At 43.8% G+C, this 23,838-nt stretch overlaps 1 protein-coding gene across 2 annotated transcripts in view; it reads left to right on the plus strand.

Annotated features, from left to right (window-relative positions):
• LOC103620794 (desumoylating isopeptidase 2) overlaps positions 1-23,838 on the plus strand; it is an 86,623-nt gene that overhangs the window by 23,296 nt on the left and 39,489 nt on the right. The window contains exon 1 of one of the 2 annotated variants that reach the window (XM_008639507.2): positions 6,193-7,767. The exons of the other annotated variant lie outside the window; for it this stretch is intronic. Within the exon in view, the coding sequence (XP_008637729.1) occupies positions 7,729-7,767 (39 nt within the window). The 5' untranslated portion in view covers positions 6,193-7,728. Of the gene's footprint in view, positions 1-6,192; positions 7,768-23,838 lie in introns of those variants that run through there. 2 annotated transcript variants of the gene reach the window in all.

The raw sequence follows: 23,838 nt of genomic DNA on the forward strand, positions 1-23,838 counted from the left end.
TTCTTTGGTATGGATTTCAGCTTACATTATTACAGTGCTCAAAAACATTGGTAGCTAGAATGGGTACCACAGAAGGCTTATATGATAATTTGAGGGTGGGAGTAATGAGAAGAAAAAACTACTGAGTTTCATCTCCAAATCCTACTAGATTTTCTTATCAGCAGACTTTCCTGCACTGTTTAACAATGCATTTATATATGACTTTTGTTTGAGAATGCACAGCAGTAGGTTTTGGCTTGACTGGAAGAGTCATTTGAGAAGTGCGCATATGTCTAATGGTTAGACACAGCCTGTTTGCTCATACAGATTTCATAAAGGGGGCTGTTAGAGCATGTCGTACAGAATTTATTGGGTTAAACAAAACCCATCAGTAAGTGTTGTAAAGCTGTAAAAAGCTATCCAGATTCAGAGATCCAGTGAATCAGCTTAAAAGTCTAATACTAAAGCCATACCTTCTTGCTTTTCTGAGGGAATGAGCTGCCCAGTCTCTGTATCTCACCAAACAAGAGATGAGGAACTCCTGGTGAGTTAGAGAGCTACCATCTTTGCTTAGGCATAGATTGATAGCTCACTCTTTAAAAATAGCAGGGGTTTCTAAGTGAGGAGTTAAAACTAGTAAAAAAAAATCAACTGGCTAAAGCTGGTCATAGTAGTATTGTGGTCATAGTAGTACTGAAATGATCAAAAGGCATTTGTGGATGCACCTGCTGTTGGGTGGGGTGTTTGTGTTATTCTGGAAGCTAGAAGGTTCCTTGTATTGTTGGGATGCTATAATAGCCCCAGAGAACTGCAGCATTCTATTATATCTGCTGGCTAATCATCCAACATGAGTGGCAAGTAAAATAAGGAAAGGGAATTACATTCTAGTATTCTGAAAAAAACCCCAACAACCAACCACAGTGATTTGTAAGGGAATTCATACAATCAGAGAACAGTGGAGTACCTGTAATTACTAACCACTATTAACAAGCTGTAAAGACTAGCTGTTGCAAGCTGCATTTTACCCTTCTTTGAACATAGCATTTAGAAAAGCAATGGAAAAGTTAAATATTAGGACCAATTTTGAAACACTTTTCAATACTTTTTGTGATTTCTTTATTTCCTTTATAAAGGTTCAGGTTCTATGAAAGGACTGAAAAGGGAGGTTTAGATACAGAATAAGGAATACCTAAATTCTGTGAATAAGCTGCGATGCGTATATGCATCTCTTTAATTAACATCCTGTACCACTAGCTTTAATAATTTTTCTGCAGAATATGATAGCTTGACTGAGAAAGAGACCTTGGGCACTAATCAATAGACAGCTTGAGAGTGCTGGAACAGTGTAGCTTAGTAGCTGGGGAATATGCCTAGGAACAAGTGCTGGAGCTTCTGTTTCCTTTTCTGTGGGTTGTCCTCACCCAGTGTTAAATGCGTAAATTGCTTTGGGAATGGAGCCCAGGCCTCTTGAATCCTTTGTTGTGCGGTGGGCAAGAAGGATGTAAGGTGTTGTGAGAACATAAGACTAGGTTTCCAGTTCCCTCTAATCTAACTAACAGGTGATTATACAAAAGGCATTCAATGACCCCAACAGGGTGTTTTTGAAGGAGCTTGGCCTTTTTTTCAAGATTCTGTGTTCAACACAGTAGGATGCATCAGAGCACATCAGGCAGATTAAGTGATCTGGGGGTATTACATGCCACCATGCTGTTTCCTGGGTGTCTGTCAGACTGCAGCAGGAGTGAAGGACAACAGTGCCTTGGCTGGGGTAGCTTTGGACACACTCAGCAGAAGAACAAATATTGTCCTGGTCCAAGAGGGAGGCAACTTAGACACAGTCAGGGTTAAGCAGGCTCTGAGTTTCTGGATCACAGCTTATGATATCAATTCCTGTCTTCTTTACAAGTGCGGCATTGCACCTCGCTTAGTTCTCTTTGGTCCTGACTATGCAGCAGATTATGCTGTTTGGCTGAAGTCTGGTCACTTTGCTTCCCCATACCTCTGTGACATGGGGTTAATGATGTATCTTTCCTCTTGCCATTCACCTGTCACATCTCTTTAATTACCACTTTTCATTGAGTAGGTGCACTCTTCTCCTCTGTGTTCATATAGCGTCCAGTGCATGGGTCCCTGCCCCCCGCCACAGCTTCTAAGCATTATTATAGCATAATGCAAATAAATAGTATGAAGATGTTGCTGTGGAAAAACCCTCTGAAACTAAGCCTGCTTTGCTTCCCAGAAATACAAAACAAATTACCGTGTACTTTTAACTGCATCCATTGGCTGCTTTTGACTCATGATAGTTTATGCTGTGAATTTTTAATAGCAATAATAACAACAACTACTTTCCTAATCCTTAGCATAAGAACAAACAGGAATGTTTGGCATTTTCATCCCGGTTTTCAGGTTGAAAGTCTCTGTGTACATTGCTTGGCTCTCAGTTGACAGTGGTGCTTTATGTAAACAGAGGAGATAGTCCTGTGCTCCCCTGGGGCCTCTCCATGGCCCAGGAGCACCATTTCAGCCCAGCCTGGGGCCATAAGTCTCTGCCCCTGTGACATAGATGGGATACTGGTCTCCAGCTCTGCTCTGCTGGGCCCAATATGTGGGCTGATGTCCTGGCTTGACCTTAGGCCTGCCTTATTCTTATGAACTTCCCTGATGCTCTGGACTTGTGGCTGAATGTGGTGGCCATCTGCAGGCCTGCCCTGCACACCTTGCTCATGGCCTGTAGGACAGAGACCTGGGTAGGGCAGAGACCTTGCCCTGTCAGCCATGTTAGGAGCTGTCAGCCTTCATTGCTTCCTGACAAAGAGCTTTGTATTAAAACGTTGGGAAGTGTAGCTGCAATGAGAAGGGAGATGAAATGCAAAATCAGGATTGACTCAATGAGGAATTCAATGCAAATATTAACTTTGTTTCCCCCTTCTACTAATGCACATCTAGCTTTGAACTACAAATCCCCACAGTCTTGGATGAAATATTTTAAATGACTGAAGTAATCAAATTCGAGTGTTGTTCTTTCCCTTTGTGGTGCAGTAAGAAGTTAAATATTTCACATGCTGCCTTACACAGCGCAAAAGCACATTGCTGGCATTCTGTGTTGATTTTCCCTCCCCATTTTTTCCCATAAGCCCATACTCAAGTCTGACCAGAATCAGTCGGATCCTTGGTATGTGCAAGTGCCTTGGTTAGAAGTGAGATTAAACTCCTTCAAACTCCTTAATCAAAATACCTCCTCTCACACTCCCAGAATAAGGTCACAAAGCTTCAGCACCTGTCCAGATGATGATTTATTGCTGTAGATGGAGGACAGGTATTGCAACTCTCTTTTCATTCTTGAACACCTTCCACCATTCTCAAAGATCTGAAAAAATATTGTCTCTAATAGTGTTTCAAAAGCCATTTTATACTTTCTTTATAAAGGATACTCTTGACTAATGTACTCAGAATGGGATAATAATGACAACTTGACATGCATAGAAGCATTTTATACAATTCAAAATGACAAGTTGTCAGAAAATATAATGGACAACCAGGGGTAGTGTACCTGATGTGGAGAGAAGACCATTAAGTGTCTTGAAGTTTAAACTGGGCAGCCCTGCTGTGAAACATGCTTGAAAGCCCCATTGTCTGCTGGGTTGCTTCTGAGCCTTTGAAAGCACATGAGAGTAGATTAAGGAAAGGTGTTAATTTAAACTAGAATTCCTGACTGGCAACACAAGTAGACAAGCTCTCAGATAGACCATCACTTCTAATGCAGCCATTATTTCTCTGTTGCACGGCTGTTCTTTTGTTCTTGCCCCAGTGGAATGTCTCAGCTCTGTTTACAGTGCCCAGCAATGCCACTTTTGTGACTCGGACCTGGAGGAGGTGGCTGAAGTTCTCAGCTACTCACTGCCTTGGTTAATGTACCAGGTAATTCCTTAAGGTTGTACCTGATTCTTGTTTTTTTAGTCCACGTTGGATAGCAGCACTATTTTCCTTTTAACCCTTTTCACCTCTTCCTTAATCAAAGAACATGTGTAAGACCACATTGTCTCCTCTAGACACCCATCCTTGAACATGCACACATACTTATACCATAATAGTAAGTGGGGATGACCACAGATAAATACCCTTTAAAGGGAGTGCTAGGAAGTTGGAGAATCTGAGAAAGTTCGGGCTTGCAACAGGCTGCTTAAATGTGAATAAAGGTGCTGTCTAGCTTTAGGTGTATGTGTGGAAAAATGTGTCTGCTTTGTCCTAAAACCAGCATAAGTGGTTAAAAAAAGAATTCAAAATACAACCCAAAGCTCTAGTTCCAGCTGCTCTAACGAGTAGTAAGAAGAATCTCCCTTTCCTCTGTATTTACAATTAATTTAAGTTGTAATGTTTTTACAATGCAAGATACAGGCTCTGATGCCTGTAGGCAGTGAGGCTATCTGTGGGATTGTACTCGTGCTCCTGAAACAGAGCAGTTCACTTTCTCAACTTGTATCAGCCCGAGCTGTTGATGAAACACTTCAATACAGCCCAAAGCAAACTAAGGCTTGTGAAGAGTTTGTGTGACTGTAAAACAACTCATATTAATGAGCCCTTTGAATTCAGACTGATCCCTTCTATCCAGAGCTAGAATAAGTTGTCTAGAATAGAATGGGGTAAAAAAAGGAATTTTCAAAGGATCACTGAAATACTGATGAGACTAATTCACCACGTGGAACAACTTCTTTCTGTGAAGGGGCAGAAAAGGGAGCCTGAAGCAATGACATTTGTAATGTAGCTCTCACAGTTGTTTCACGTTAGAGGGAGGGAATCCAGGTCTTAATGTGCAAGTGACATTTACTGTCTCTCCTACAGCAAAAGTCCTTTAAATAACAAATGCACATTTAGACTGGCTTTGATCTCTTGAAGCAATATGATTAGTTTAAAGACATGTTTCGGTTTTAATCTTCCCCCCTCTTCTATATCTTTAGAAGTGGAATTCTGGTCATGTTATTTTTTTTTTTTCCCTAGGTGATTAATTTTGAAATGTTTACAGGACAAAACATCAAAGTTTGTGGCTGCCTGTAACTTTTCCCAAATCTTAAGTATTTATAGATTCTGTCTCTGAAATGTGTATCTGATTTAAATCTTTAATTTAGTGAACTCTGAGCACAGCAGTCATTGGAGTTAATTTAGCAAATAAGCATGTGGGCAAGTGTGGGAACACCTTGTAATGCTGCTTTTCTTTTCCAGTTACATCAGTTGGTCTAATATCAGCTATTCCCTCTCCTTTCAAGTCTCCTTAAAACATCACCATCTCTAGAGCAAGACACATCCAAAAGTGACAGTCTCAGGGCATATGTGAGAGTTTAACAGGAGCCTCTGGGTTTCAGTAGGCGGTTTGTCTCACAAGTTAGGGCATGAATGATGCTGCTTAGCTTCTTGCAGAGGAAGCTTTCCATTGCTCCATAGCCTTTAAAATGACGGTGGGGGCTCAGTCTATCCTCTGAAGACTATCTGGACTCTGAGATGGTAAGGAGGAGGAAGCACCTTTACCCACCTGCACAAACTGCTCCTTCAGACCCAGGCTGCTGAGACAGATGGTTCATGGCACAGTTTGAGTTGGTGGACTGGAGAGCAAGGGAGGGGGGAAAGTCAGGATGCTGGTCAAGTCCCTGTACCATGTGTGTGGAATTATCCAGCCCACCCATGGAATGAAATTCCATGTCCAAAATCCAGATGAAATTACAGTGCTGGAGTCCCTGCCACATTGCATGTCATTGTGCCCAAGACTGAGCTGTGGCTTTGCACTTTCAAAATGCCTATTAGGGCAAAGCAATTCTGCATCTCCTCTGGCACTGTCTGGAGGAAAATTCGGTCTGACTGTTGGGCCGGCACTTAGCTATGCAGGACATGGACTCACTTCCTTTTCCTACTGCCTGCCTTCAGTAGAAATTCTCCTGCACACTGTTTAACAAGTCTTTTACAAGGCTGCAGCTCTGTGGTCTTGTCCTTCCGCTCCTGACAAAGGGAGGTGAGCTCTTCTCCGGACGGGACGGTTCGCATGTGGCTGAAGTCAGGGCTGAGGCATGCTGGGCTTTGCTGATGTAACGGCCTCGCTGCAATTTTCATTCAGATCTGGTTGGCTGTGAGCTGGCAGAGAGCCTCAGCCTCAGATACGCCTCCAACTCAGATGAGGTCATCCCTGCTTTTTTTTTTTTTTTTTTTTCTGCTTTGGAAGTCGGTTGTGTAGGAACGTTTAAGGTCAGAGTGCTAATTTCCCCACCACTGCACATCTCCGGGAGCAGGAACCCCCTTTTCCCCCTCTCAGCTGCACTCTTTCCCAGCACCATCACAGACTCTGCTCTCCCTTTAAAGAGAGAGGAGGAGCAAAAGGAAGATGAATTTACCGCAGTGCATTTTATAATTGATTCTTGCATCCAGGTCAGAAGGGAGTGTTTGCTGGCAAGACATTGCAGAGGTGCACGCTCCTAATACGAGTGTTAAATAGCTCTAGGACGGAAGAAACTCCAGACCCTGCTGCTGCCAGAAGTGAAACTACTCGCCCTGCCCAGTCTCTTGGTCGCTTCCCCGCCCTCCCACCGTGTGCCGTGCAGCGATGCATCCAGCCAGCAGAGGACGGGGTAGGTCCCCTCGGCTGTCAGTCAGTAGGAGCTGCCCGGCTCGGGACGAGCGGATCGCGAAATAAGGACTGGCCCTGCGGAGAGCAGAGCACAGAAAGCTGGGGTGTCCAGCCCCGTACCCTGGCTGGAAGCATCGCCTGTTTGGCATCTTCCTCCCTCCAGCCCCAGTCCAGGTAATCCCGCATCATCTCCCGCGAGGAACTGCCTTCTAACTTCGGCGCTGACGCCAGGTCTGCCTGCACGTCGTGGGCAGGATGGGGGTTGCGGAATCCCCTCTCTGCCCCGGGGGCAGCCAGCCCCCTCCTCCTCTTCCTCCCACCGCCGAGCCCCGCGCTGGAATCCCTTTGGCACAGCCTCTTCACCATGTCCTGCCAGGGGCGGAGAACCCTCAACCGAGTGCCTAAGCGGGACCGGCCCCAGCACCACGGACAGATCTCGGCTCCGAGCCGACCGACCCCAGCACCGCGGACAGATCTCGGCTCCGGGAGGAACAACCCCAGCTCCGCGCCCAGATCCCGGCTCCGGGCGGACCGGCCTCAGCACCACGGACAGATCCCGGGGTGCCTCCGGGCTCCGCCGGCGGGACGGAGTGAGCTCGGCGCCCGCTCCAGCCCCGCTCCGTGCCTTGGTGACCCGGGTTCCTGCGTACTGCTGGCAGCCCGCTGCGGTAGCGGCACTCCGTGCTGCCGAGAAATCCCCCCGCACTTACTGTCACCCACCTTGCTCACGGTGCCAGAAGAGAGCTTGTATTTGGGGCTCAGAGTCTGTCTTCTGTGGATCGGGATTTTAGAGCTTGGACGGTGCCTGGTTACGGTGGTGTATGAGTCTACAGACTCCAAGGTGCACTACAGAGTTAGAAAGAAACCTTGGATCTGTCACGGCGTGGAGGGCTAAAATAAACCCTATCCAACCAGCAAACCCAACCTAGGCCTTCCTGCCTCCCTGCAACCAACTTTACACACACACAGACCCAACCGTGAGAATTCCCTCCTTCCCTCCTCCCTCGATGCTCCTTCCTTCAGCGACTGTAGGATGAGGCATTTTCTTCTATCTGGCTCAGGGTAAAATCATACCCTGGGGGCATCAACACACATCTGGCAGGGACTGAAAGGTTTTAATCCAGCCTCTACTGCAATCAACAATGGCAAATGAACCAGTGATTCTGAATGTTTATGACATGGTGAGTAGGAAGCACTACTGGCTGAGGGGGAGTGGGGCTGGGTGGGAGTTCATGCTTGGAGGGCAGGCACTGTACAAAGAGGAGCCAAGCACAGATCCTCAGAGAGGCTGATGCCCTCCCCCTCCCTGTCTTCCCTGTTCCAAACTCCTCATCTAAGCCTGTCATCCTATCATGTCAAAGATGATGCTGACCCTGCTCTTTTTTTGTTGTTTTTTTTTAATGTTTAGCATGTTGGGCCAGATTACAGGTATTGCCCCAGATTTTCTGCAGAATCTTTCAGGAGCAGCACTGGGTGAGGAGAGGACTTTTTAATTTCCAGTGCCCCAGTTAAGGAAGAAAATGTGATCACCTCTGCCTTTGTAAGAGATAATTCTCCTTTAAATTTGAGTGAGCAAGCATTACCAGGCTGTGGGGTGGGGGTCAGGATTTCATTTGAGGAGAAATAGCTGTAGCGTTGCAGTAAGGGCATAGTTTCTAGGCTAATAATCTGGATCAATTCCTTGTATGCGTAAGATTGTAGTTAATAATTTTCTCTGAAGGTTAATTGCAACAACAAGAATAAGAAATTGTCTGGTGAAGTTTCAGCACAGAAAGGTGCATGGGCACATGCTGCTCAGCAATATTTCCTGAAAGTTTACAGGGTAGCAAGTGGTTTTCCTTGACCTCCTCTTGCAAGGGGGAATGTGAGTGGGTGTTTTCTGTGCTAGCAGATCAGAAGGTCCAAGTCTTAGCACAAACTCCCAAAGAGAAGAAGGCTTGGAACAACCTATTTGCTTGCTGGTCTGACAGAAGCTTAGGAGAGGCATGTTCAGATGAGGATTGTTTTGATGATTATGTATTTCACCTTTGCTTTTTGATTACCAACTAATGATTTTTAAAAAGTAGTCTTCAGATCTTCCACAAATTACTTTCTGGGGAAAATACAACTTTGTAAGGCCCAGGTGCTGACTGAACTCTAAGTATCCAGCTCCAGACATTTAAGATTACAGCATACGTTTGCTTTTTATCATCAGGCAGTGACAACTTTTACCAGGAAGCCCACAGAATAGTGTGGGTTTCCCTGTTGGGGAAATCCAGAGAATAGACAGTGAAGAGATTAGGAGTGGGTTGCTGTAAAAGTCAAACGTCTTTTTATCACAAGGATCAAGGGACCTTTTGTGAACTAAAACAAGTGGGTTGTTTTCTGAGGGAAGAGTGAGTGGTAAGAATTATTTAGGTAGGACTGTATCTGCATTGGTGAGCAGTCCAAAAAGCACAAGTACAGGGGGCTGAAGCTGCTTCTTCCAGAGCTATCATTGGTAAAGCTGAGCAAGTTAGTGTAAAATCCTTCTCAAGACTTTGGTCTTGAGTGTTTAATGGTCAGTTGCTTAGCAGCCTGAAGTGTGAACTCTCCCAAGATGTTCTTCAACCAACAGGTGGTCTGGTAACCCAAATAGGTAGTAACTAGTGCCTGATAACAAGGGACTCACATTGCAAATGCATGCACAAGAGTTTATCATTAATCCTTTGAGGAAAATAAAGGAGTTGCATTGTCCTTTTAAAATATCCACTGACTTCCTTGCGATTTTTTTAGTTTGTTCTGCAGCAGACTATGGCCTAAGCTTTCCTCTCTCAGCCACTGTTGATTCATACCAAACCAGTGAATATTTCACAACTGAGCTGAAGAGATCCAAATACTGGATGGACATGGTCTTTACCTTTTTATGTTTGATTGATTCATTGATACCAAAGATGAAGCCTTAAGTAATTAAGGCAGAAGGAGCTTGCTGTTCATGGTCACTGTGTTCTGAGGTGGACACCCAGACACAGTGAACTGAACTGAGGTCATCAGTTTACTTCAGACTGAGTAGTTTTTGCTGCTTAGCAAACCACAAAAATCTTCATGTGTAAGTACTAACTCCATGGGTTAACCAGTCTGTACACAGAAACCATTCTATTTTCATATAGCATCTGTTTGACTACCACTGAGTCACCCGTAGCTCAAGTCCTACATTATGACTATTGAGGCTACACGCTTTTCCATTGCTGCTATGATTTTAACACCACGAAGCCTGGAATGTAGCCATGCAAAATCTGCACTTTGTTACACTGTGGTGGGGAATTGCGGGGGAACTGGGAAATGAGCACATTTGCTTGAATGACTGTTGGAAAACTAGCCTCAATGGAAAAAACCCAACAACAACAAAGAAAAGACAGCTGGGAACAACAATTAACTGGATGTAAAGCTCTGCTTTCCTGACAAAAACCATGACCCCTGTATGGCAACTGGAAGCACTTACACTGCAGGAAAACTTATCCCTAGGGTAGAAGTTCAATTATGGGCTTTGTGCAACTATGAAATACCCACTCTGTGTAGTCTTGTGTATTCAAAGATTATAGCCATTTATCCTTTTACCCATTGGATATGTAGCAGGCTTCTTAAGGACAAAAAACGTGCTGCTATTTAATGAGGTGTTTTGCACAAATTACTGAAGCAAGTAGATCTATTTGTAGGCTTGTTTTCTTCAGCATGAAATAATGGGGCAAAAATCACTGGGTATTCCAAGTGTTCTGAATATTGTCATCAAAAGCAACCTTCCATCACCCCCAGCACACAGGGTGGTTATGTCCTGTCCTATCTCTTGCCAAAGAGCTTGTATGAAGCTTGTACACACCTGGACACTTGGAAAACAGACAGGGCAGGTGGGCTTTGCTGTTCAATTAGGACATTTTAAAGAGTAGATGTGCAGAATACTGAACTCTGATTTAATGTGTAAGTGTGAACACAGAATAACAACATGGATCAGGGGGTTGATCATGGATGAATCTCTTTCCCAGTCTGAATCCAGCTCTTGCATGGCCTTAACCTAAGTCAATTGTTGGCTGGAGACCTGCAAGAAATAACTAGGTCTATAAAGTCTGTGACAGAGTTTGCTCAGATCAGTCAGTTACCACTTCACCTTCAGAGGGATAAATCAAATTCCCTTTCATAACTTGCAGTTCTCTTCCCTCCAGTCTGCCTCAATAAGCTGTTTATCATGGAACAGATCTTACTTAGATCACAGGGTTGACTTTTTTTAGTCAGGATTTTATCCTGTTCCCTCATCACTTTAAGTCTTTATGGCTTACTTTGGAATAGTTTACTCAGTCACTGTACATTAATAAATGTTGCTTACTTAAATCAGGCAGAAGAGTAACTGCATTTATTTCCTGGTTTTAAATCTTTAACAAGCTAAACATATTTCACTAAAATTAGTTTGCTTGGCAGAGATTCAAGTTTGGGGGCTCTCATTATATTTTCAGCTTATTGCATAACACATTCACGCTATCATATTAAAGGCAAAGATATTCATATCACTGTTTTCCCTCTTTTATTTTTATTATTGTTGTCCTGAATTTCCACTGTCTTTGCAGCTGATAACATACAAAACTGTTGTTTTGATCTACTGGCATCTTTGATTACTCCTCCTGCTGGGGAAAATGAGCCCCTGAGATGTGTTGCAGAGGAGAATGAGAGCCCTGGTCAGCAGGGAGCCAGGGAGCAGTGATGTAGGGTCCATTTGAACAAGACAGGGGCCCTCTTACTCAGCCTTGTCCCACAGTTATTCCATTGATTCCACTGACATTACTTGTCATCCCCTCTGGAGTGAATGAGAGGGAAATAATATTCAGGTCACTGTGGATGGACTGAAGGAAGAGAGATGTTTTGTACCTCTGTCTTTAGTATATAAGGAGCCTTTGAGTCTATTACAAAAGCAGGAACAGGATTGCAAGCAAAGCACTTCATTCTATGAAGTGATTGTTTTAAAGCACTGACTAGATCATGGAGCGTGTCATTATCTGGAGGAAAGAATAAATCTAGTTACTTAGAAAAATGTGAACATGTTTGTGCTTACTGTAGGTAAAGGTCTCAGATGCTCTTAGCTCGCTTAGTCAGAAGAGTGAAAAATCCTAGTGCAGGTGGTGGCCCCATCTCTGCGCTACTTGTTAGGTGTTTGTGAGCTGCTGTGTGAGGAGAAGCATCACCTGGCTCTATTTGGTATTCCAGGAAGCCACATGGAGAGCAAGAGGGATTTTTTGTCAAGTAAGTTGATAGCTGTGAAATTTCTTGCAGTGATGAGCTGAACAGTTGCTCTAAGTCAATAGTAGAACACATGGTCTTGAAAGATTAAGTGATGGACAGTCACTAGGTTTTCCTTTTTTTTTTTTTCCTTACTTCATGTGTTGGCCAAACTGAATGTATTTAACAAACAGAGAGCAAAAAGCAAAATATTGCCTTTGGGAGATTTTACTTAAATTCTGGCAACTCCTTGGCAACCCCTAACAGATATATATATAAAAATGAAATTCTTTGATTTTCCTTTCCTTCAAATGTTTGCCAGTCATTTCTGTCCAAAATTATTAGCCAAATCTGAATCATTTCAGTTCTCCAAAACACACTGTTCACTCAAAAGTTTGCCATGTTCCTGGAAGGGTGTGGTAGGTGCACCATATTCTTATTTGTTCTGTGACCAGTCACAAAACTCATAAGAATCCCCTCTTCCATGAATAAGAACTGGCTAGGGAAAATCTGGGGTGTTTTAATCTTCTTCATAGGCTTGTTGTGGAGATAAGCTCAAAGATAAATCCTAAAATTCCTGAAGGAAAAGGGGAAGACTTTATGCTTGGAATTTTACTTTATCACTGACTCTTCATTTATCCAGATTCGTATTCATTCTTCTGTCTTCAAACCATGTCAAGCACAGGGTACTGGATAGCAAAACAGAATGGTGAGCTAACAGGGGCCTGGTGTCTGCAAATGGGTTCCCCACAGTGCTATAGCACGTCCCACAGGAGTGCTAAACGCTCTTTGTTTCTGGGAGGAGTCAGTGCTGCTCAAAAGTGGTAGTGCGAGGAATCAGGTAGCCCTCAGGTGCTTGTTGAATGCATCTTCCTAGAGCTTTGAGTTGGTCTCCTGTTCTGGTTTTTTGTTTGGTTTGATTGGGTTTGTTTCTTTGTTTGGTAGAACCGAGTTCAGGTTATTAAACTATGCATATGCTGCATATAGGTTCAGGGTTTGTAATCACTCTTGTGTCATACTATGATACTTTCTATTATGGGCCCAAAAAGTCTCTGGGAAGACTCTTGGTTAAGGTCAGAGAGACTAAACAGACCACTGCTGAGAATGAGAGAGGAGGGCAGGAAAAGCTGCTCCCTGGATAACAGCAGAGTCCTGAGCCCAAGATAGGAGAAGTCTGTCCAGACTGCTTCAGTTTTCTTGGGTGCAACAATTCCCAGTGCAAATGCTCTTGACTTTGAAAATAAAAAGTCAATAATTTTTTTTAAAAAGCTGTTATGGCAAATTTTATGGCAGAACATTAGAGGTTTCAAATAAATCAGGCTGAGCAGCCTGGCAGTGTGTGCAGGTGAGGAAAACTAGGCTTTGTTTCTACTTCTCTTTTCCTCCTAGACTGCATCAATTTCATTTGAGTGACAGCATGCTGACCTCAGGCAGGGTAGTCATAGGGTGGGATTACTCCCTTGCCCTGCCTGAATGCAGGAGCAGAGGAACAAGGAAAGCAGTTTGGTGATGCTGAGCACTGTGTTCTGGTCAGTGCCTGCTTCAAGCCTGTGAGAAGACAATGAAATGCAGCTAGGCTTCCCTCCTCTCTTGTATCTTTGGAGAGAGGAAATCAGTTGGAGGAAGAAAAGATTAATACACTGAGCTGCAGCTGAGTCCATTCCTTCAAGAAGAAGGAATCCAAACATGTCATCTGATTTAAATCAATTAAGAAGAGAAAGTGGCATGGCCCGGGTTAATAAGTCCAGCAATGAAGTGTGCCCATTTATGCATAATAAGTGGATTTTTGTTGTCTTAGCAACAGCCTGGAGATGTGTTATCCATCAGGGGAACAGTCTGTTTGGATGTTGTCAGGGTGACAAGCCAGCTACCTGTCCATGTTACTGCAGATCTTCTCCAGCACTGCAGCCCTGTCACTGGCTACTGTATGCTGGTGCATGAGATGTTTCAAGAGCTGTCTCTTGACTGTACACAGGGCATTGGTCTCTCCAGCCCATGGCATTTATCTCATCATCAAGCTCACTGAACCAGTGCTCTGTTGCCCAGTGGACTGACTTGAACTGACTCATTCAGGGCAACACGGGAGTTGCCACTTCTGTTAGTCCTGCATGCCTTAGGAAAACTGCCCCACAACATACTCTGCTTTACAGCAGCAAATGTAAGAAACCCTTATAAGTGAGGAGAACCTAGGAAAGCTAACACAGTGTAAAAAAACGTGTGAACTCTGCTTCTGGAGCAAAGCCTCACTGATCCTGTCATTAGCCCACAGTTCCCACATGCGTGCTCTTGAGTTGATTCCTGCAGGTGACAATCTGACTTGGTGTCTCTAAAGCACTCGTTTCAAGGCAGCCTGAACTCTTGCAGAGTCAGGAGTCTCCTGTGCAGGATTTCAGGTGTAAGCCCAGGGGCTCCAAGTAAGGTCAGCTCTAACCCAGAGATACGGAAGATCCAGAGTTACTTTTGCTGCTACTGGAAGTTGTTCTCTAATCCCATCTACAGGCAAAGTCACAATCCCCTGGCCTGGCTCTGAGCAGCTCTGAGAGAAATTACTGTTTCTTCTTGAAACCATATGGAAGTTGGTTTCCAGTGATTTTTTCTCTGGTGCTTTTTGGGCTTTCCCCTTACAGAAAGGCAGACTCCTTTTAGAACATGACACTTCTGCCAGCAAGATGTAGCTTCTGGCTCATTAGGCTGTCAAGGTTCCTAATTTTACTTGGCTATTCCTTAAAACAAACAAATAACCCCCCAGACCAAACAAACCCTTCTTACTATTGATGAAAGCTGATGTGTTGACAGTACTGGAGACTGTCATTCTCCTAACAAATTTATGCTAGCAGTAGCAAAGCAGACCCTCCTGGCTTTTTTACCTCATCCCTAGTGTATAGGTTGAACTGCTCTGGTGTCATGGCTCAGCTGGTCATCCAGCTTCCTACTCAGGCAGCCCACAGGGACTAAGTTATACATGCAGTGGGAGCCTCTGTAGGGGAGAGCTGAGCATTAGTGAGCTACTAAGTTGGAACAGCTGTCAGATCCATTCCTAAGTGTAGTGATCGGCAGGTATATAGTTGTGCATTAGTGCAATGAACTGAATTTAAATGAGTGTCTTAGGGCTGAAAGCTATGTTAGTGACCTGAGTTGCCCTTATTGTAATTCTCTGTTTGTTTCAGTCTCTCTTGGTCCTGTCATTATGCCAAGATGACGTAGCTGAAGCTGGGAAGGGAGGCAGAGACCAATCAATACAAAAAATCTGTATTTCTTCTAGGGAAGAAAAAAACCAAAATTCACAGGTCTAATGATTCTTTCTCTAACAAGTGGACTTAAACTGTTAGGAAAGAAAAAATATTTGCTACTGTTCTAGGTGACCACTGGCTGGTTTTGAGTGTGAAAGATCCAGAGCAGAGAAAGTAGGTATCTCCTCACTTCAGAGCTTTATCTATCAGCATGTGAATCTGTGAGACTTCTCATCTCAGAGCAAAATATGAGGCTGCATCCTAAGACTGGAAAATTGGTAACTTAATTTTTAAACAAATAATCTTAAGGTGTCTAGAAAAGCAATGATAAGGGAAGAATAAAATCTGGGAGAAATAAATGATCTCTCATAGGTAGGAATGCTGATCTGCAGAAGCAAGTGTCTGATGCTAGAAATGCTGGAAGTATTTCAGCCTGTTTAGTGCCTTCATCGTGCGTGTCAACACATGAGTCGAATGCTGTGTGACTCCTGATAGATCCACATCTCTGGGAAAGGAGGGCCTGGCCCCATGTAAGCTCTGTTGATTACATGGTTTGCTGAACCTTCAGCCACAGATCTGTTACTCTGCTTTCCATATGGTCATACTTAAACCCACAAGGAACAATCAACCCCTTTGCTGTTCTCTTCAGTATCTGCTAGTGAGTGACTTACACTGGATCCTGATGCAAGAAAATAAGCTTCCTAGATGCTGATTGCTGCCTCGGGGTTTAGAGTGTATGAGGAGCCCAGTGTAGCCTTCCAGAGTGAATTATAGGCTTTACCATAGGTTACCTTTCCCTAGGAACACAGTGTTCTTCTAGACATCTGTTCTTGGCTCATCTGTGTGTCTTGCTCTGTTTGGGATTACTTGGAGCTGATTATTTTATAATTGCCCTATATTTGTCATCTCCCCCAGCTCTGGACTAGCCTGGTGAATGTGAGAACTGGCAGAAAGAGAGGAGCAAGAGGTTAACCATGGGATTGATCCAATAAGTCATTACCTCTGTCATTAATCTCTGCTCTTGGGCAGCATCTGGGGCAAGAGCCTCAGCTATCTGCTCTAGTTGCATAAGAAGAGGTCTAAGTTGTGGGTATTTTCAGGCAAGGCTCAGGTGCTTTCTTAGCAAATCACATATCTAGAAAACGAAAGGCTCTACTAGCTAAGCATCAATATAAAAGGACATTTTAGGGTATTTGTCTGACCTCTGGATTTCTCTCAGGAAGGGTTGAGGTATTTTCCCTTATTGATCCTCTGTTATAGCAATCAACTTTGTAGAGATGTCTTGACTGTTTTAAGGTATTTGAGATGGCATGACCTACCCAGAGGTACTGTGAAGAGTGCTGCTTACGTGCTGGGGGAATAGCAGTACTAGTTCTGCATTTGGCTTCTACCATTTAGTGTGCTGATGCATCTGGGGTGACAGAGACCAGGTTAAAATCCCTGGGGGACTCAAGCACAACTGTCCCTTCACACAGGTCTGCCAGAGACGCAGACAGCAGGAAACTCTGGATTTGGTCCATCTCTTGTGTGAAAATATTTCTGTATTGTTTGAAATTCTCACTTAGCAGAAGAGTGAATATTTCCAGTGAATCCTAGCTGTTCCAGCAGGTTGTCCAGGCTGGAGCCAAGCTATAGTGCTACTCACACTTGTTCTATGGCACACTGAGCATGTATTTTATGTGAAAGGAATCTATTCTCTACTTTATACAATTCTAAAACTGCTTCACCACAAAGGAATGAGAAAGCTGAACTCCAGATACACTATGATAGGGTGACCAGGCTGCTTCTCTCTGAGGTGGGTGGAGAGTCAAATTCCCTCTGGCAGGCTGAGGTGGTTAGAAAGTTGGTTTGTTCCCTCCTGGACAAGTGTCTGGTTATTCGGTACGAGCAGAAAGCACTTCCTCCTCATGGGAAATAAGAGGTTAATCTTGCTCATCCCTCCTCCTACTGGTTTGTTTTCAATCAGGGCATTTTTAGACAGATGTCAGGCTTTGTTGTGCTGAGAGGATCTCTTCTGCCCATTCTTCCTTACCTGTCTACCTAGCCTGCACAGTCAGTTACTTGTGGAGCTTTTTTTCTCTGTCCCAGCACTAAGAATACAAGGACTACTGTACCTTTAAAGTAACCCTGTGATGGAGACGTTATAGAAAGAGGGGAAGGCAGTGCTGAAATTTTCCAAATCTGTGGAGGCCAGAGCATGTCCCAGGCTGAAATCCCCAAGCTGAAATCCACCCACCATCTGTCTCCAGTTCTAACATTCATTGTTCTTGATTGCAGTGCCATTTGCTGTACTTTTATTCACTCTAATTTTTTTGGTTGCTTTTTATCCAAGACAGCTGGCTATCTTCTCTTGGCAGCTCTTTGGGATGTGGAATAGACCTATTTTCTGCTACTGAAGCACTGTGCCTTGTGTGCTGGCTACTGTGGGAATGCTGGGGGACAGGGTATTGAGGAATAGGTTGTACTGAATTGAAACAGAACAGATGAATTCCAGTGTAAGCCAAGAAGAAACAGGGGCAAATTAAATGGATCCAGTTCAAGCTTGGGTGTTCTTGGGACCAGAAGAAAGGAAGTACTAGAAATCCTTTTTTCCCCTTATGTTTCTCATAACACAGGCAAGAGCTGTGACTTCTGCTGAGCAAAAGCCTCTGGGAGGATGAAAAAATGCAAACCACATGGATCCACACAAATTTCAGTTGTTTTTATTGTCTGGGTCAAATTCTGACTCCTCCCCCAGGCAGAGTGCTGCTGGCAAGAGATGCTCTGCATCATGGTAGCCAGAGGCCTTGGCAAACAGGCAGGACACTCCTGGGGAACAAGGGAGGACAGACAGGAGTTCATCCCAGCACCGTGTTAATTAGATTGGTTATACATCCCCCTGACTGCTGAGCGTGTACTCTTCTGTCCCTTGCATTCAGGCAGAGCTCATAGGAAGGAACATATCACCAGAGAGCTGAATTGGGAGGTAAAAGGAAGAGGGGATGGGGAGGAAGAGATTCCTTACACATCTCTTTTCCACAGTTTTCAACTGCACAGGATCAACCAAAACTTTTTCAACACTCTTTGAAACGCCCTCTACTCCTGAGAGAAAGGCAGGGAAGCAGGAAGCAAGCTGGAGTACAAGTGACATCCTACCATCCAAATCCATCTCTGCAGTAAAGTTATGCTAGGAGGCTCACATGTCCATCTGTGGGCTTTTCAAGTGCTGTTTGTTATATGGCATGTTATTGAAATGCTTCAAGGATTCCCTTTGTAATGTGTAATTACTCTGAGATATGCAGTTCAGTGCCTATTGCAGCTGCTGTTCTGACTAATTTTAATGCAGTTAAAGCCATTCATGGATCAAAGAAATTGATGCAGAGGAAATTTTAAAGCTTAGTGTAAAGAACAATTTAATAGTCTCTAACACATCAGGTACTTAAAAATCCTGTACTTGGTACCTCTGAACTTGGATTTTACTTCTCATACCCACAGGACTTTGAAGCATATTTCTAACTGTCTGTTACCTCTCCTGAGATCTCAGAGGTGTCTCATTAAAGCTGATGTTCAAGCCTATTAAATACATGAATGCAGCTTCTAATGATGCATCTCATTTAGGTGAGCTGACACCAGGAATTGGCAGGGATCATTGCTGCTCTGGTCCCCCAGTGCCTGGGATAGTGAAAGCCACCTGGAGAAGTGCAGGATAATACCTTCTTCTGTGTTGGGAGATAAAAGCAAAGTGTCTTAAAAAGGCTGCTGACTTCCAGGGGCACACCAACCTTGTCACCTTCTCACCCTACCAGCTCCCCTCCCTCTCTCCTGGAAAGTGCAGCCTCAGCTCCAGGAAATTGCAGATGGGAAACATCTGTCCTTGAGCTCTCAGTCTCTCCAGCCAGTTAATTATTAATCATCTCAATATCCCTCATGTCAAGCATCTGAACGGCCCATGAAGCACAGAGAACTGTTTTATCAGTCGAGTCACAAAGGTTTTAGTGTTCTGCCACTCATTATTGTAAATCTGCTGTTCTGTCAAAGAACTTAAGCACCCAGAAGTGCTAGTTATCTCATCTGAGCCCACACCAGATGACCTGGTACTAGCAGGGGCAATACATGTGCAAACTGGGAAAACACAAGAGAAAGTTAAACTTCTTTCATGGATCTGGCAACAGAACTGGTGCTGTACCATTGCATGTGATGAGAACTGTAATGCTACTGCAGTTACAGATATATTGCCCATTATGAACACCTACCTACTAGGAAAATACCTCAATATTTAGCTCCCTAAAAGATACCTGCCAGGCTATTAAATCCTGGGTGGCACAGCTAATTTTCTGTGACTGTGGGGTGGCTGTTGTGCCTCTGTGTGGTATGCTGCCGCTTGCTATTGCTCTAGAAACAGAGACACACTTGAGGTTGTATGGAGCTCTAGGACTTACCTGTGTTCTAATTCATACCCGCTATTCTAAAAGACTGAGAAGAAACAGACCAAAGAGTAGGCATGAAAGAAGAAGAAAACCACTGAACTTGTCTCAATGCACTTCTTATATTGGAAGTATTCAGACATGAGAACCTAACTTCTAGCTGGGACAATTCTAGAGGAAATGGAATGGCACCAGCATTTTATTTCTGGTTTAGGCAATATTACACTTTCCTGCTACCATTTAAAATCCTACTGTGGGAAGCCTTGGGTGTTGCAGGTAAGTGAACCCATTAAGGCAGGATGATACACATGACTGAAATTGTGCTCTTTAGGATCCCTAGGATATGACTAGGTCCTCAGGTACCTCTGTGTTCCACTCTGCCCTTCCTTCTATCCCAGGATGTCTTCATGCAAAGTGAAAGAAATTATAGTGGATCTGATGGTAGATTATCAATAATTAGCTCATCAAGGGTCAAACTCACCCTTCATTCTTTACAAGATACTATGTAGAAGACCAACTCTTATTTACATGTAAAATAGATGGAGATGTTTTTTCCTCCTTTCAGTTCAAACATAACATTGTGTTCAATGATACCACAATGTTTTGTGGAAAGTACAAGTGCTTTGAACATGTGGGGATCAAAAAGTTCTAAACAGATTGTGTCATGCTGCCAACAAAGTGTGTCCTTGGACTCTGGCCGAGAACAACCAAACCTTCATTTTGAGTAAAGCACTGGATGTTGAGAAAGAGAAATACCCAAACTTTAGTCCTAGTTCCCATCTCAATTGCATTTCTAGCAAGTCATTTCAACCTCTTCGTCTTGAGTCATCTCACCTGTAAGATGCCCTATTTGTGGGATACTTGGGTGTTTAAAACCCTGACTGCTTTTTGGCACCTGGAGTGTTGCTGCCTGGGTGGGCATGATTCCCATAGGAATGGGAGGCAGTAGCAGGGTTTCTGGGCAGTGGGCTGAGGGGCAGCAGCCCTGCATCCTGCTGACTGCCTGACCTGTGTCCAGGTGAGCACATGTCTTCTTGCCCCATCCCTCCTGCGTGCCCTGACAGCTATCCCTGGCCTTCCCATCAATCAGAGGGTGGTGGTCCCACTTCTTTCTCACCAGAACCTGCCTGGCGAGGGTGGGGATTTTCTGAAGCAGTCACCCACCACACCTGCTCCTGGCCTTTACTGCCCTTTGACCACAGACAGCAGATGAAGTATTTAGAGACAGCTGCTATTTTTGTCATTAGCATCCAGACTTCCTAGGAGAAAATTGATGAAATCTGTGACAGCTGAAATCTGAGTCAGAGGAAGCTTTTTACTTCAGCATGTACAAAAGCAAGGGGAGAGTGAAGTAAGGGGGAGGAAAAGAGAGATTTCAATTTGCTATTCATTTAGTTCTGTCAGGAAAGCCCAAGCAACTCAAGATGACAGTGTGCAAATTGCAAACACGCAAGTTGCAGCGTGGTGGATATTGTTCAAGGGATGGACGATGCAAAAGCAGTGGGTAAGAAAACAAGGCAGCATGAGGGGGCTGTGTGCTGTGCTTTGTGACAGGATACATTAGCTCCCCCTGAACAGTTCTGTGCTCTGGACCCTGCTGACGGTACTTGACAATTTAAAGCAAATGTGTCTCTATGCTGTGTTGCTGTTGCAGGTGCTGGAACAGGATACCCAAGGGATCTGCTTAGCCTTTTCCACTCCAGGGCATGATCCTTTCTCAGTCTTCTCTAGGGTACTTCCCATTATTTCCCTGGAGAAGGAAAAGGCTGTTATTCCCAATCTGCAGCTGAGACCCTGGCTTGCAGAGAGGCTGACTTGTCTGATGACAGGACATGAGGAATTGAATGAAGCTGTGTCAGGGGAAGTTCAAACTGGACATTAGGAAAAAGTTTTTCACTGAGAATGTGATTGGTCACTGGAACAGGCTCCTTGGGGAAGTAGTCACAGCACCAGTCTCACATGGTTCAAGGAGTGTCTGGACAACATTTTTAGTCATTATAGTTTAGTTTTAGATAGTCCTGGGAGAAACAAGGAGTTGGACTTAATGACTCTTATGGGCCCCTTCCAATTTGAGATATTCTGTGACTCTATGATCGGTAACTTGTTGTTCTGTCTCTTGGTTTTTGATGTGGAGTTAGGATTGTGAGACTGTTCTTACTCTTCTCCAGCTGTGGATGCTGAAAATGCTCTGATTTCTTTTTAAGGACTGTGATAGATGTTTCAAAGCAAAGTGTTTTATTGAGGCTTCCCAGTTGAACTGTGCTCTCCTTTGATGGAGTTCAGATAGCTTCCAGCACCGAAGGGAACTATGGGTCAGAACACTCTTCCAGCACTCAGTCTTTTCAAAATGAAAGTGCAGACCTCTGTTGTTATCATGATTTCCAATTTGAAAGAAAACTCCTAGGATTACATGTTGTACTGTGATGCCAACAGGATCAGAGGCAGTTCTTCCCAAACTGATGAATTTACAGAGCATCTCTGGTAATACAGTTCAAGAGGCTTTCTGAAAAGATGTCCCTTAGTACACAGAGGTAAATGACCCAGAGCATGAGCAATTAATGCCCCCCCTTTTTTCCCATGACTCTGTAAAAGCTTTGGACTGAGATAGGAGGAGGTAAAGGAGAAACAGTCAGTCCCCGTTCTGCCCAATGACTTGACAACAGGATTACATACATGTTAATCCACCAAAATTTATCCTCTGCTTTAGAAATAAGAACAGTTGCTCTAGACAAGCCTGAAGTCTTTATGCTGACCCATTTACACAGGTTATCATTTAATTTGATTTGATTTGAAAATATTCTTGTTTTACTCGGTACTTGACAAAATAAAATGCTACCTAGGATGTTGGGGGGATGAGAACACATTACACACTGGGGTTACAGGAGGTGATGTGGTTAAACACTGCATGCACATATGTGCTCTGGGGACAGCTTGACAGACTGCAGGCTTTTGGAAAGAAATAGTCTAGCCAAGGAGCAGGGGGGGAAAGCATCTGCCAGTAAATAGATGGATAAAGATGTTCTGTGCTGCTTTTAAGGAGCACCAATCATCTTTATAACTTTAACAGGTGGCAGTGGGGCAGGAGGGGAGGAAGCTATTCAGAGAATTGTGTGGGTGGTGAAGAAATTAATCCTAATGAATTGGAAGAGCAAATCCACAGTGGGAAGAAAGCTTTGGATTTCTGCCCTGCTGGATATGGATAAATAGAAGAGAATCCCTTTTGCATGCAAGAGCTAATTGGGCAATTACAGCGTAATCTCAAAACCTTTGCTTAAATTGTATCCTGACTACCAAAGCGTGAGGCAGATTCTCTTCCAGGGGTTTATAAGCTTGCCCAGTCTTTCAGACAGGTGAAAGCTCATCTTTGAAACATATTCCTTCCTTATATTTCCAAGGTTTCCTTTCCATGTTTTCATTCTTATTCACAGAAAAGAACACACAAACATAAGAATGGACAGACTGGTTCAGACCAAGGATCCATCTAATCCAATTTCATTATTCTTCCCTCAATGCCTGCTTGTGGCCACAATTGGGAGATGGAGCAGCACAAGCATTATATGACACTTCCTTCTAACACTTTCACACAAATTTAGCTCTGGGGCTTCTCTGAGCTTGACCTCTGCTTCTTGACTAGTCCTCTCTGGCTCTTTATTCCATTCAATTTTCCTGAGTAAATGTAACCTTCTGTATTAACAGCCCTTGCTGGGAGTTTGCAGGTGTACTATGTAGTGGTGAAAAGCTAAGTCCTCTTCTGATTTCCTCACTCTTCCTATTCCTTCTACAAAAATAAAAGTGGGAGGTTCCAGCATGGGAATCTCACCAGTTTTATTTTGGTGGAAACAAGAAAACTCTGATGGAAAGACTGAATTTATTTTTTCTGCAACAGTGGGTATCACGTTTAAGTTCTCCTTTTACAGCTTTGCTATCACTTGGCCCTAAAGACTTCTCTTCTGACATGTTGGAGGAAGGATTGAAGAAATAAATGTTACTGGAGAGGCTATTCTTCTATTTTTTTAGGTTTGTCTAGAAGCTAAAAGTGAAAATGTTTTTGTCTACTTTGGAAAGCACAGGTTCCTGAGACAATTTGAGTGAGGAATGATCAGTAAGAGTGCTCTCTGTCCGCAGTGCTCTATGCTGGACACTCTGGGGTTCTCCCACCCCTAATCTGTGCATTCGTGATGTCTAAGTCTTTATTGTGACTGCACTTGAACTGAGATTTGAGTGCCACAATGCCAAACAGTTCCACATGCCAAAGAAACAGAGCATCTGAATGCTTCCAAAATCTTGGCTATTCTTAAGGCTTTAAAACTCAAGACTGATTCCTGTTTACTTTATCAATCTTCCAAAGGCTCACTTGTGACATGAATCACGTTATTCTCCATCCCATCTCTCTGCTGAA

The sequence above is a fragment of the Corvus brachyrhynchos genome, unplaced genomic scaffold (genome assembly GCF_000691975.1).
Source record: "Corvus brachyrhynchos isolate BGI_N302 unplaced genomic scaffold, ASM69197v1 scaffold115, whole genome shotgun sequence".
NCBI lineage: Eukaryota > Metazoa > Chordata > Aves > Passeriformes > Corvidae > Corvus > Corvus brachyrhynchos.